Source organism: Corylus avellana, chromosome ca7 (assembly GCF_901000735.1).
Source record: "Corylus avellana chromosome ca7, CavTom2PMs-1.0".
NCBI classification, from domain to species: Eukaryota; Viridiplantae; Streptophyta; class Magnoliopsida; order Fagales; family Betulaceae; genus Corylus; species Corylus avellana.
The window spans coordinates 8,360,169-8,374,363 of record NC_081547.1 but is presented as its reverse complement, the minus strand read 5'-3'; the positions used below and the strand labels follow the sequence as shown (position 1 = coordinate 8,374,363).

The 14,195-nt window shown below is 35.4% G+C and overlaps 2 protein-coding genes across 2 annotated transcripts in view; both read left to right on the top strand.

Moving 5' to 3' along the window:
- Positions 1-3,425, top strand: part of LOC132186369 (putative leucine-rich repeat receptor-like serine/threonine-protein kinase At2g19230) — a 5,883-nt gene extending 2,458 nt beyond the window's left edge. The window contains exons 8-12 of the mRNA XM_059600304.1: positions 1,712-1,911; positions 2,013-2,139; positions 2,243-2,305; positions 2,406-2,595; positions 2,837-3,425. Of these exons, the coding sequence (XP_059456287.1) occupies positions 1,712-1,911; positions 2,013-2,139; positions 2,243-2,305; positions 2,406-2,595; positions 2,837-3,251 (995 nt within the window). The 3' untranslated portion in view covers positions 3,252-3,425. The remainder of the gene's footprint in view (positions 1-1,711; positions 1,912-2,012; positions 2,140-2,242; positions 2,306-2,405; positions 2,596-2,836) is intronic.
- A 5,647-nt stretch (positions 3,426-9,072) lies between these two features.
- On the top strand, positions 9,073-13,045 carry LOC132187815 (putative leucine-rich repeat receptor-like serine/threonine-protein kinase At2g19230). The gene is made up of 8 exons (XM_059602254.1): positions 9,073-9,211; positions 10,176-10,713; positions 11,185-11,678; positions 11,776-11,908; positions 12,063-12,134; positions 12,387-12,458; positions 12,550-12,630; positions 12,880-13,045. Exons 1-8 carry the CDS (start codon positions 9,073-9,075, stop codon positions 13,043-13,045), a joined length of 1,695 nt encoding a protein of 564 aa, XP_059458237.1.
- The last annotated feature ends 1,150 nt before the right edge of the window (positions 13,046-14,195 follow it).

Here is a 14,195-nt window from a genome sequence, read left to right as displayed (position 1 = left end):
CAGAAACTTGAGCTCAAGCAAATTGGCAGGGGAGATTGCAACATCATTCGCGAATCTCAAAGCACTACAATCATTGTGAGTCTTGATTTGAATTGTTACTGCTAGCTATTTGGCGTTCAGTTACAATACGCTAGTGCTAGATAGACATCGACAAATCCAGCAACACCATCTGCCATGCATCTTGATATTACTAATTGGCAGATGGATATCTGAGAGTAATGCTGAAGGTTTAATGCTTGGAGAGTGTATTTGTTGGATTTGATGTCAGGAACGTTTTCCTTGGAAAGTGTAATATTTATATGCAACTTTGTCATTGAATATCACGTTGTAAAGAACATAAAACAATTTTTTAGCTTAATATCTACGAATATCTTTATCCCAAAGCTTGCTAACTCATTCTCTTTCAGAGATTTGTCATACAATGATTTAACTGGGCCATTTCCAGATGTTTTGGCACAACTGCCGTATTTGAATACCCTGTAAGTTGTTGAGTTTTGAGGTATTGTGAACTTGACCTTAGGGAAAGGAAATTGACGTGATGTGCTTAATTAACACTATATTTGCAGTGATTTAAGTGGCAACAAGCTCAAAGGTTCAGTTCCTGAGGCTCTTGTACAAAAGTCTACCGATGGAAAATTTGTCCTAAGGTAAGCTTATCTTCCTGCCTCCAATATTTCATTTTCTTTAGCAACTTAATAAAGCAAATTTAAATTTTTCTCGACTTTTATTTACCCTTTATAATTTCTTGTTGTACACGAAAAATACTAGAAAAAGCATATCTTCATTTGTTTAATGCGGTGTATATTTCCTTTGTATTTCTAATAGTTATTCTGATTGCAATAGGACAAAATTATCTATCTTTTAACAACCTACTTACTATGGCATCTTACCTTGATCCACTTTATGCAAGAGTCGGCGACAATCCAGATCTGTGTCTATTAGCTCCATGCAAGAGAAAGAAGAAAAATAAGTTTGTTATTCCTATTGTTGCATCGTCTATAGCAGTCCTGATTCTTCTGTTCATCTTTAGTGCTATGGCTATATATAGAAGGAAAAGACAAGGAGGTACATAGTTCTTTCTCTATCTTCTACTTCTATAATTCTCATTACAACTCATGGTTAGCTTCCTTCACAAGAATATGGTCCTTAACTACACCAAACTCCAAATACTACTATATTACATGACTACCGATGAGTACCTAATTTTTCGAAGAAGAAAATAGTAAAATAACTATGAAATTACTAGTCCATGTATATTTGGAATCGTTTTTCAATTCATGGATTTCATAGTGAGAAATCATGCGAACATGGGAAACCACTTATATATACAATCTTTAGCCAATGTTGGCCTTAGAAAAATCAGAAAACATATCCTTAAATGCAACACATTGAAAAGCATAAAATCTAGTAATTAAGTCCTCTAGCTAGCATTACCCACTGATAATGAAAACACCTTACCTAGACATGCATGGCTAACTCATAGCTATACATCGCTTGGTAGCAGAAGCCGGATCCCAATTTAGGATCAATGTACTTTGGATTTAATCCCAATAACAATAGCATGCGACTTGAAATATATTTGATGATACAAACATGCAAGTTTTAGAATATGAACTATATATATTAACATGCAATTAAACGTTGAACCTTTTTATAGTAGACTTGTGGATGTTACAATTGTACGTGACGATCTTCTTTATTGTACCTATAGTTTCCAAATCGAACATCAAATCAAAGAACCGACGCTATAGCTACTCTGAAGTTGTGAGTATAACTAATAACTTCAAAACCATCATTGGAAGAGGAGGATTTGGAAGCGTGTACCTTGGCACACTGAAAGATGATACTCAAGTTGCTGTTAAGTTGCTCTCTCCTTCATCAAACCAAGGGTATAAGGAATTTCAAGCGGAGGTTAGATAGAATAGTGTAGCCACTGTTTCAATTACTTCAAGGTTTCAAAAATTATGTTTCAATTGCTCCTACTAAGAATGGAGCGCCACTTTGAAATGCAGGCACAACTCTTAATGGTAGTTTATCATAGAAACTTGGTTTCTCTTGTTGGATACTGTGATGCGGGTGAAAGCAAAGCGCTCATATATGAGTACATGGCTAATGGCAATCTGCAACAGCAATTATCAGGTATTTACCATCAAAGGGTCTTCAAAACGGAATGAGAGACTTCATATTGCAAACTGAAAGAGATAACTTGATTTCTTTTTTTTCTTTTTTTCTTTTTGTGCAGTTACCAACAAATGCGTCTTAAAATGGAATGAGAGACTTTATATCGCAGTGGATGCAGCACATGGTTTGCAAACAAATCAACTAAATGATTATTTATCTCCGATGTCTTTGAATCTTATTATTGTGCTTGAATAATAAGGTAACAATTACTGGTGGGTTTGCAGGGTTGGAGTATCTACATAATGGTTGTAAGCCACCTATAATCCACAGAGATATGAAAACTTCCAACATTTTATTAAATGAACACATGCAAGCGAAGATAGCTGATTTTGGGTTGTCTAGAGCGTTTGCGAACGAAAGTGACTCTCATGTGTCAACCCGTCCAGCTGGCACATTAGGGTACCTCGATCCTGAGTAAGTGTTTAGGCACACTGATTCAAATTACTTCTTTTCTTAGTAAGAATGCATTTAAGCTTAAGCTTTAAGGCATATTTTTTTAAGGCATCAGGATTCCAACAGATATTACTACTTAAGCTTCTATCGACTATTCATTATCTCACTCAGCACAACTAGGATATAATGGAAGTAATATTTATGCATTAAATCAACCTTTGGGCTTCTTATATCGATCTAATCACTTTTGTTTTATATACAGATTTCAAGCATCTGGAAACTACAATACAAAAAGCGATGTCTATAGTTTTGGGATAATTTTGTTAGAGCTGATCACTGGCCAACCTGCAATAATAAGAGGCCCTGTGAAAAACAATCACATATTTGATTGGATTAATCCTCTGATTGAAAGGGGGGATATTCAAAACATTGTAGATCCAAGGTTAGATGGAGAATTCAACACCAATTCTGCCTGGAAAGCAATGGAGATAGCCATGTCATGCATAGCACCAGTTGCAATCCAAAGGCCAGACATGAGCAACGTATTGGCAGAACTAAAGGAATGTTTGGCTCAGGAAAGAAGTCGAACGATTGCAAATAAAGGCATAACTTCAAGAATTCTTCTCAAAAGAACCCCTTCAGAGCTTGAATCAGAAATTGCTCCCCATGCTAGATAGTTATCAAACAAATTGTTGTCAAGAATTGCTTCTATGCAATATGACAAAGTTAGTTTGTACTATATCAATCTTTTTCAAAAACTTATTACATGCTCATTTCATGTTTGGATTTCTGTTTCTGCTAAGGATCTGTTTACTTCGATGTAAAATGGTTTCCAGAAAATTATTTTTGCATTTTACGATATTTACTGCGATGTAAAATAGTGGTCAACAGAAAATATTTTCCTTTTGTCCAAAAATTCTTCTTTAATTTTCTGAAAAAGGTTTACGGTTTTAAAAACCGTAAGCCAATATTTTCTGACTTTAAGCATCTCATTCTCAAATCGACGGATCCTACCAAGACCAGCCCAAGACCTCGCTAGTACTTGCCCGGGACTTGACCGAGACTCACGCAGGACCCGCTCAGGACCCCACTAGGACCTACTAGGAACCCGACCGGACCTGAACAGGACCGGCCTAGACCTGCCCAAGACCCGCCAGGGACTTGCCCGGGACCTGCCCAGGACTTGACTGGGACCCGCCCGAGACTTGCCCGAGACCTGTCTAGGACTTGCCTGGGACCCGCCTAGGACCCCGCAGGGACCTAACCGGTACCAGACCATACCTGCTCGAGACCCACCCAGGACCTGCCCGAAACTCGCCTCGGACTTGACTGGGACTCGCCCGGGACCCCGTCGAGACCTGACTGGGACTCGCCCGACACCCGCCTACGACTTGATTGAGACCCGCCCTGGACCCCATCAAGACTTGACCAGGACTCGCCCAGGACCTACCTGGGACTCGTCGGAAAATATTTTTGGCGAAAAACATTTTCCTTAAAAATGATTTCTTAGAAAACATTTTTCGGTATTTGGCATGTACGGAAAATCAGGTAGGTCCTAATCGTCGGAAAACACTTTCCTGTATTTGGTGTGTAAGCAAAATCATATTAAACACTAAATTACGAAAATGTCCCTATCGGGTCTTGGATGGGTCCTGCCAGGGTCTCAAGCTGATCCCGAAGGGGTCCTGATAGGGTCTAAGCGGGGTTCAAGTGGGTCTCGGGTGAGTCGCAGTGGGGTCCTTGCGAGACTCGGTTCTCAAAGACTTGGTCAGGACATTTTCGTAAGTGGATCTCAGAGTTTAATATAATATTTAATATATATATATATATATAAACAAAATTTTGATTTTCCATGCGCTCGGTAAACGCCGTAAAATGTTTTTGGCAAAAAACATTTTCAAGGAAATTAACTTACCTGAAAATATTCTCCGACGAAAATCATTTTACGTCGAAGTAAAAGGATCTAAGTATGAGTTTGTGTTATTATGTACTTCTTTAGCTTTCTATTGAAGAAATAAACTATACAATGAAAAATACGTGTTCTAAATGTACTTTAATGATTTTTTTTTAAAATAAAAAAATAAAAATAGAAAGCATTGTTATTTAATGATGAGCGGAATTGAGTATGTATTAAAAGTGCACTAGAATGACTAGTACATTAGTTCTAATTCACAAATAAAATAGCTATGTTTGTTTATGTGTATTCAAACACTTTAAACAAATGCGTTAAAAAAATAATCAAACAAAAAACACTTTTCAAATTCTATTCTCACCTTGCTATAGAAATAATTTGATAAAAACACGTAGGTGGTTAACTTTTAGAGGGATAAAAGCTAACTTATTTAAACAAAAAATTAGTGCAGCCATATGGCGAGCCTAATTAGAGAAAGGGTGGATGTGTGTAGAATTTTACATGCGTGCGGTTAATAACCACAACTAACCGATACTGACTTCATAAGTGAATGCAGATAGCAATTTTAAGGTATGCACATATAATTACATCTGCATACCCTTATATTATATATATAACAAATTCACCAACCGCGCTTTGTAATTTGTATGTTTGTATTTTATGGTTAAACTGATCATCATGTGATGTTTGTATTTTCTTTGTTAATTGTAAGCAAAAGTGTGGAATTGAAATATGAATTTCATCTAAAACACTAGGGCTTAAAAAAAACACTAAAACATGCTCAAAACACTAAAAATTGGCCCAAAACATTTTTAAAACTATTTAAAATAGGCCCTAATAGAGCCCAAATGAATGTCCACAAGATTAAAATAAGCCCAAAAGATGGCTTAAAAAAACACTAGAAATTGCTCAAAAACATTTTTAAAACTATTTAAAATATGCCTTAATAGAGACCAAAAGAAGGTCCAAAAAATTAAAATAGGCCCAAAAGGCAAAAGGTCCATTACTTAATATGCATATAGCAGTTAATAACTGCATGCATAGTGCTTAGTAATCCTATGATGCGGATACGGATGCGGATGCGGATGTAATTACTTAAAAGTGATAATCGCATAATTCGCACAAATGCAATTATTGTCAATAACCGCATCTGCATCTGTATGTACAACCCTAGTTGTGTGGCAACCCCGACTAGGAGCGGCCACCCTTGTAACATCCCCTAGCTTGCTTAGGTTAACCCTTTGGTAAGTCCCATGCTCTACAAAGTCCATCCAAAGAAGTCTTTGTTCTACTGGCCAAGGCATCCACCCTAAAGTCACCTACATATATATATATATATGTCAAGATCAACTAGATGGACAGAGCTGCATGGTAATTAACAAGTTGAAGGTGAATAAAATGATTGCGTAAAGTGGCAAAATCTAATTCAAAGATGGTGAGAGGTAGAGTGGCCGTAGAAGCATATATAACCCTAAGCGTGGATATTATACATTTTATTACTCTTTTTTTTTTTTCCTAATTGAAAGGAAAAAAGAGGTTACAAGGGCGAATCTTTCCCATTCGGATCCATTCTTGATCCGAATGGAAGAGAAAGAAAACATGCACTTTAGCTTTTGTTGGGTTCTTCGACCAGAGAGATAAAACACTTATAAACACTTACCTAAATAGCATATATAACCCCCAATACAGCTAACTTCGACCAGAAAACACTTACCTAAATAGCATTCAATTAGATAAATGATGTACATCCTAAATTTTATTTTCAAAAGTTGGTTCACAAATGATGTGTCACCATCCCATGAGTTGGTGACACACTTCCCAAAATAATAAATCTCATGAGATAATGACACATAATTTGAAAACTAATTTTTGAGAAAAAAAAATTTGGAATATGTAACACTCCTCATTCAATTAATACAAGTTTCATAAGGTTTTGACGACCTCAAGGAATGTCCGAGATGTCGATGTCTCAAGATGCTTAGTAAAATTATCCCGGGTCAATTTATTATTATTATTATTTAATCGCTAAAAGCCAAACGTATCTTTTATCCCATGCATGTATTCTAATAAATCTTCTCAATTAAGTTTTGTTTGGTAGCAGGATGTCAGCCTATGTAAGCAAATTTCACGTCATTTGCTTAAGTTTTATTCGGCCAATACGTTTGTTTGGTAAAGCTTTCTTCTTTTTATTTGTTCTCAAAATAAAAATATTAAAGTCTTCTAATCAACACTTATAAACAAAAAATAAAATAAATAAATAAATAATATATAAATTAATTAATTATTTTTTTTAAAAAAAAAGCCATGAAAGAGAAATTAAAAAAAAAATTAAAAAAAAAAAAAATCCTAGGCGGTAGAGGAGGAGGGGTTCCCCCCTCCCCCTATTCCTTTCTCTTCCCCTATCTTCTTTCCTCTTTTGCTTAGATCTGCCGTCCTGACTCTTTACCGGCCTGTCACGTTCTACGCAGCGCCATCCTACTACATGTAATGCGGTTTTTAGATCTATTTTCTTCAGAATCATATCTGTCTTTCTCCATCAGTTCCGTCCATTAACGCTACTGTTCACCGTGCTCACCAATCACCCCTTCTTCAAGCTACCAGCCTTCATGCATCATTATACCAGCCACTAGGAGTGGGGTGTTTTTTACTATTTTTTATTCTATATTTTCGTTTTTGCATCTGAATAAGACAAGTTTGATATTGCTCTAACTATAGCAAGTCTTGGATTTGTTTGTTTTCTTAGGCTTTGCTGCAGATCTATATACTAATTGTGATGATGACATTTCTATGGTGTTGTTTTGTAATAGCACTAGAGGCTATTGGTTATGTCATGCATAGTACTGATGGGGTCATGGCTAGAGTTTTCAACTTGTATCCTTGGCATTGTATGATTGGGCATTTTACTCCAAATTGATTTTATATCAATGAAGATAACTCGTTTGTTCAAAAAAAATAATAATAATAACAAATAATTAAAATTCCAAAAGTCACAAAACTTTTAAAATTAGGGATAAATGGAAAATCAGTTCTTGTGGTTGGCCTAAATTACAAATTACTCCTTACAGTATAAAAAATAATTAAGAGGTCATCAAAGTAATGAAGTTAAAATAACAATTTAATCCCTACAGTCAAATTTCGTTAAAACATTTGACAGATTTCATTAGTGAGACATATAGCACCAATAAAATAATAACACGTACATCATTATTAATAAAAAAATATAAATATATAAAATTTTAAATGGGGGACAATTCGTGCACCCAAGAATAATCATTCCTGGTAGTGGGCCCTCAAGCCCAAGATAAAGCTGACGTGTTCCATCGGGTGGGCCATACTATGACAAAAGTTAGGCCCCTAGGGAACCCAACGACTTCCACGAGGGTTACTTTGCTTCCTTGACACAGAATCATGGCATAGCACAAAAAAAAAAAAAAACAAAAAAAAAAAATCCCTTGTTAGATATCTTCTCTTATCCAAATTAGTAGCATAATCTGAATTAGCATACTTAATGACACTATAACCAATATCACAGTCTTTGTTATATACTAAACCAACAATTGTAGTTTCGCGTAAATATGAAAGTATTAATTTCATTGCCTGCTAACTAGTAAACCATGCATGAATTCACCATGTATCATGAAAGACCAAGCACATTGATGTCAAATATCATTGTCATTAGTATTTATGTGTGACTGCAGTAAAATGATAGACTCCTACATTAAAAATATGTAAAATATGTGAATAGTTAATATATATAGCACTGAAGGTGAATAAAATAATTGTGTATAGTGGCGGGAAAAATCAAATCCAATTCAAGATAGTGAGAGGTACAGCCGCCATAGAAGAAGCATATAACCCTAAGCGATCAGTTGGTCCACATCATATGTAGCATGCCGTCGTGACTTCATACATACTGTCCACCAATTATCCAAGTTATACCATTTTATTATCCAAATAGCATAATGATCGAGCTACGTACACCTGGCATTCAATATAAACACAAATCAAAGGCTGTGTTTGGCAACGGCCAGCAATTTAAACATCGACTATTTATCAAGCTGCTTATGAAAGGGCAGATCAGATTGGTGGTTCTGTCCTTTTGTTTTTTGGTTTTTCAATCGCAAAAAGGTATCTTTTATCCCATGTATTCCCATAAATCTTCTCAATTAAGTTTTGTTTGGTAGTAGGATGTCGGCCTATGTATTCCACCTCAAATTCTCGTTTTTTCACCTTTTCACGACATGCGTTTAGCCTATCATTTGCATAAGTTTTTTCGGGGGGCCAATCATATTTTGAATCACGTGCGGTGGATTCAACGAAAAGTTAAGTGAAGTAGTGGCAAAGGTTCAAAAACGCTGAGTGTAATTTTCCTAAAATTAAGATTTGGTTTATGGTTAGAGCTGGGAGAATGAGAGAACTAGCTAGAGGCCCCCTTTTTCCTTCATCAATATTACTCTTAATTAGTGGCAAAAAGGTATTTTTGGGTAGTGCTAATACTATATATAAATATTGTTGCTAAGCACTCACTTCCTTGAAGTAATACTCGATCATCCTCCTCCGAATGAATTAGGCACACTAGCAACAATATGAATGGTGCACCAGAATTGGCTTTGGTTTTGAAAGTGTGGCTCTTCTTCGTCTTTGCCATTGCCATTCTTGCCAACTCAAAACTAGCTGCAACAAAAAATCATCATGCAGAAAGAAAACTTGCTGCTGACATTCCAGGTAACTACTACATAGATTAATCTTGTAAATTTCGTGAACCTACTCTTTTTTTGTTGGAATCTTTCTTTGGTGCATTAATTCCATGTTATTGGGATTCTTGTCTGGAGTTTTTAAAAAAGTTTGGAGTAATCTTGAAAAATCACAATATGTATGATTCACAGGTCATTAGAAATGTGAGGGGCAAAAATGTTTTAAGAACGGGAATTACTTATCTGATTTGTAGTTCATTAATTGTTTTTCTTCTTTTTTTTCTTTTCTATTTTTTCTCTAAAAATTAGTTTGACCCATGGCCCTTTAAAATGCAGCTCAAAAAATTAAGTACACAAGAAAACGTGATCCTATACGGCCTATAAAAAATGTGGTCCTATCGGAATTTGGTAAAAATTTAGACCTGCATCGATAATATTTGTTGGTTGGTAAACAAATTTTATCGGTAAAACTTTACCGATAATGCAAAAAAGAAAATAAAATTCAGCATTATAAGCATAATGTAGTTCAACACTCAAAGATTGTCAAATTTTTTTGAATGGTGCGAATGGTTGGTAAGCACCAGAAGATCAACTGCCTATTAACTTGTTTAGTCAGTTGTTTTACTTGTGCTTACTCTTTTAATTTCTGCCACTACTATAGAACCTGCATTTTCAGCAATGAATATTGTCAAAACTAGGCTTTGCAATAAAATTGAAAATGAGTGTTTTTGACTGATACTTTAATGTTGTACATCAAAAGAAAAATTGTTGCGAAATTTAGTACAAATCCAATCATGGATGATTTTCGGAATCTAAAAGAATGATAGGATCCATTTTGACAATCGATTGAATTGAAAATTGAAATATCTTTTCTCTTGCTTATATTTTCTTACCGTTAAATGAATATTAATTTAGTTTCTTACATATTGATTTAATCTTCAATCTTAATAGATTTCTTATTTATACTTTATCCATTCCTTTGTCAAAATTTCAAGGTTTCATCAGCATTGACTGTGGCACTGATGAAGATTCAATTGACAAGGAAACCGGCATTCCTTACAAATTTGATAAGGAACTTGTGAATACTGGAATAGTTCAGACAATATCCCCTAACTGGTCTGGCTATATCACACAGCAGTTGAAGACGTTAAGAAGTTTTCCGGTGGGATCAAGGAATTGTTACACCCTAAGACCGGAGCAAGCCAAAAACAATAATTATATGATTAGAGCTCAATTTCTGTATGGAAATTACGATGGCAAAAACCAGACCCCAATATTTGACCTATATCTTGGCGCCAATTGGTGGACAACAATGAATTCATCCGGTCCAGTTTATTCTGAGATTATTTATGCTCCCTCGACGGATTACATAGATGTGTGTCTCGTGAAGACCGGCGATGGGGTACCCTTCATTTCATCATTGGAACTACGACATTTGGACAATTCCATTTATCAAACTCAGTACGGGGCTCTATCAAATGTAATGCGATACGATATCGGCGAGGAAACTGGAACTAAATCGCCTGTCATCAGGTAAATCAGTTATACCATCATGGATCTTATACTTGTGTCAAGATCGCTCGAAGTTTTGCACAAGCTCATAAAATTTTGTACAAATCAGATGAAGGTGAATTTTCACAACTAGGAGCAAAACCATTCGGCCATCCGAAACGCTCTGATAGTAATAAGCACAACCCGAAATCATTTGGTAAGAAAATTTACGAGCATGTACAGAACTTTGAGACGATGGTGTCGACGGATGGCACAAAGTGATTCGAGTTCGTTTGTTCTCCTGATGTTAACGACTGAACGACAACTTTTTCTAAAAACACTTCATCACTTATAGATGAACAATCCCAAAATATATATATATATATATATATATATATATATATATATATATATATATCAACATGAAGCAGCATTTGCATCTTTCTTTGTGATAAATACAAAATAGCCTCTTGAGTCTTGACACAATATGATCAATGCATTTGTCTGAATTAGGTATCCAGATGATGTGTATGATCGGCAATGGATGCCTTTGCTATTTGATAGTTGGATTCCAATTGCAACCAATTTGACCATTTACTCCCAAGGCAATGATAACACATATAGATTACCGGCCGCGGTGTTGAGGACTGCTGCCAAAACACCCAACGCCACCACTGCCTTGAACATATACTGGAATACTGCACATTCTCTTTCCAAATTTTACGTTTACTTTCACTTTGCTGAGATTGAGATGCTCGGAGCCGGTCAGCGAAGGGAATTGACGATCACTTTGAACAATGAGAGCAACTTGATCTACATGAGAGAATCTGTTAAACTTGATTATCTACATCCACTCACCATAGTCCAGAATGATCCGCCAATTAGTGGAACCCAGATTAAACTTTCAATCAATGCATCTGGGACAACTATGTTTCCTCCAATCCTCAACGCCTTTGAGATTTTTGCGTTAAAGGAGCTCCCAAATAAACCAACGGCTATAGGTGATGGTACGTACGACTTCTTCTATGATCTCATAATTCTATATGATTTTGTATTTCTAAAATCATATTTTTAATTCTTTTATTTTTCCATTAAAAACATTAGTTGAAGGTATCATGGAAATCAGGGAACGGTACACCGTGATTAGAAACTGGCAAGGGGATCCATGTGTCCCAAGTGAATACTCATGGGATGGTTTGAATTGCAGTAATGACAATTCTCCAAGGATCATATCACTGTGAGTATGCTTTTTGATATTTTGAATTGAAAGATAAAAATAAAAAATAAAAAATCCATTTTGATGGAATTTCCAAACACTTAGCACCCCCCTCATTTGTGAGACCAACTAATTGCATGAGAAAAATTTTGTCTTTATTGCAACTTATATGCAGAAACTTGAGCTCAAGTAAATTGGCAGGGGAGATTGCAGCTTCATTCTCCAATCTCAAAGCACTGCAATCCTTGTGAGTCTTCATTTGTATTGATATAGATATATTGGCAAATGGATATCTTATACTGCTAAAGGTTTTAATGCTTGGAGATCGAGCATATTTGTTGGATTTGATATTAGGAAATTTTTACTTGGAAAGTGTAAATTTTATGTGCAAGTACTCTTGTAATTGAATATCACGCTGTAAACAAATATCAAAACAATTTTTTAGCTTAACATTTACGAATATCTTTATCCAAAAGCTTACAAACTCTTTTTGTGTCAGGGATTTGTCATATAATGACTTAACTGGGCCATTTCCAGAATTTTTTGCACAACTGACGTATTTGAACACCCTGTAAGTTGTTGAGTTTTGATCGAGATATTGTGAACCTGACCTTTAAGGAAGGAATTTGAGGTGATGAGCTTAACACTATATATCTCTGCAGTGATTTAAGTGGTAACAAGCTCACAGGGTCAATTCCGGAGGCTCTTGTGCAAAAGGCTAGGGATGGGAAATTTGTCGTGAGGTTAGTCTATGATCTTCTTGCTTCCCATGTTTCCTTTTCTTCAGTTGGTTAATAAAGCTAATTTCAATTGTCTTTGACCTTTTTTTTTTTTTTTTTTTAATCTCTTTCCTTTATAATTCCTTGTTGTACCTGGCATATTTTCATTTGTTCAATGCAGTGTGAATTTCTTTTATATTTCCAATACTAATTGCATGATGAAATAACCATCTATCTTACTATGGCATCTTACTTTGATGCACTTTATGCAAGAGTTGGCGACAATCCAGATCTTTATGAGACAGCTGACTCAGCTCCAAGCAAGAGAATAAAGAAGAAAAATAAGTTTGTTATTCCTGTTGTTGCATCGTCTATAGTAGTCCTGATCCTTCTGCTTCTGCTCATCTTTGGTGGTCAAGTGAAGAATAGAAGGAGGTAGTTCTTTCTTTATCTTCTACTTCTCTGTAATTCTCATTAGAATTCATAGAGGTGAACTTATTTCCAAGAGGTATGGCACCCAATCATAACTGATCTTATTTTTCTTGTGATACACAAAGCATTTAAGAAGGTTAAGAAATTTTTTTATAGAAATTGAGGGGGACAAAAAATGAAAAACACTAATTAGCTTCTCATGAGAGGCCATTTTTACCAAGCACACGATAGTAAAAGTAAACTATGCAAACTGATCAAAAATTGAATTACATCCATATACCTCCAATGTAATACCTAGCCAAAACATGTTGCAAAAACCAATTTTTGGGAATAATTTATTATAAAAACAAAACAATAACCCCAAGAAAAGATTTAGTGTTTGTATGGTGAACTAAAACACCAATTGGTATTATTCACAATTTTATTCACAATATTATTCACAAGTTTTAAAAGAAATATTTTTGAAAGTAAATTTTACAAAAGAATGTTACGTTAAATATACTTTTATCTACATGATAAAATGTTCAGAGTCACACACTAACACTAGCTTATTTGCTTACTGAGCCGTAGACTCATTATTCTACCTGTAAATGTTGTTTACAGAGACACTTTAAAGTAATATCAAACGACAGAACAACGACGAGGAGAGATCAGGAGCTTGAGCTAGCAATAGTAAGCCTAAGGTATTAGATTTACATAGTTGACAAGTTTGAGAAATATCATGTAACGAATATTTATGTGACAAGTTACTGCTATTGTATGTATAGATGTTTAAAGCTCTAGTGAATCATTGTTTATGAAAAGTAGTAGGTAAATTATATTGCATTTTCCACTGCAATGTTGTATCGTAATAAATCTAGAGTAAGAAGCAAAGATCATTGCAAGGAGCTTGTGTTTCGAGATTTTGCGCTCCAAGCAATCTCCTACGAGAATGCTTAAATGCTCTCCCAGCAACTTGGCGTGGTCTCCTCCTCCTATGGGTTTTCTAAAAGCCAACTTTGACGTGGCTATTAGGCAACATATGACAGTTGCAGCTGCAACTCTCAGTGATCTTGACGGAAATATCATTAATTGCCGCTGTGTCCAAAAAACTGCGCTTGCTTGATGTTAATGCCGGTGAAGCTCAGGCTGCTTTGTTGGCAGTTCAATTTGATTTC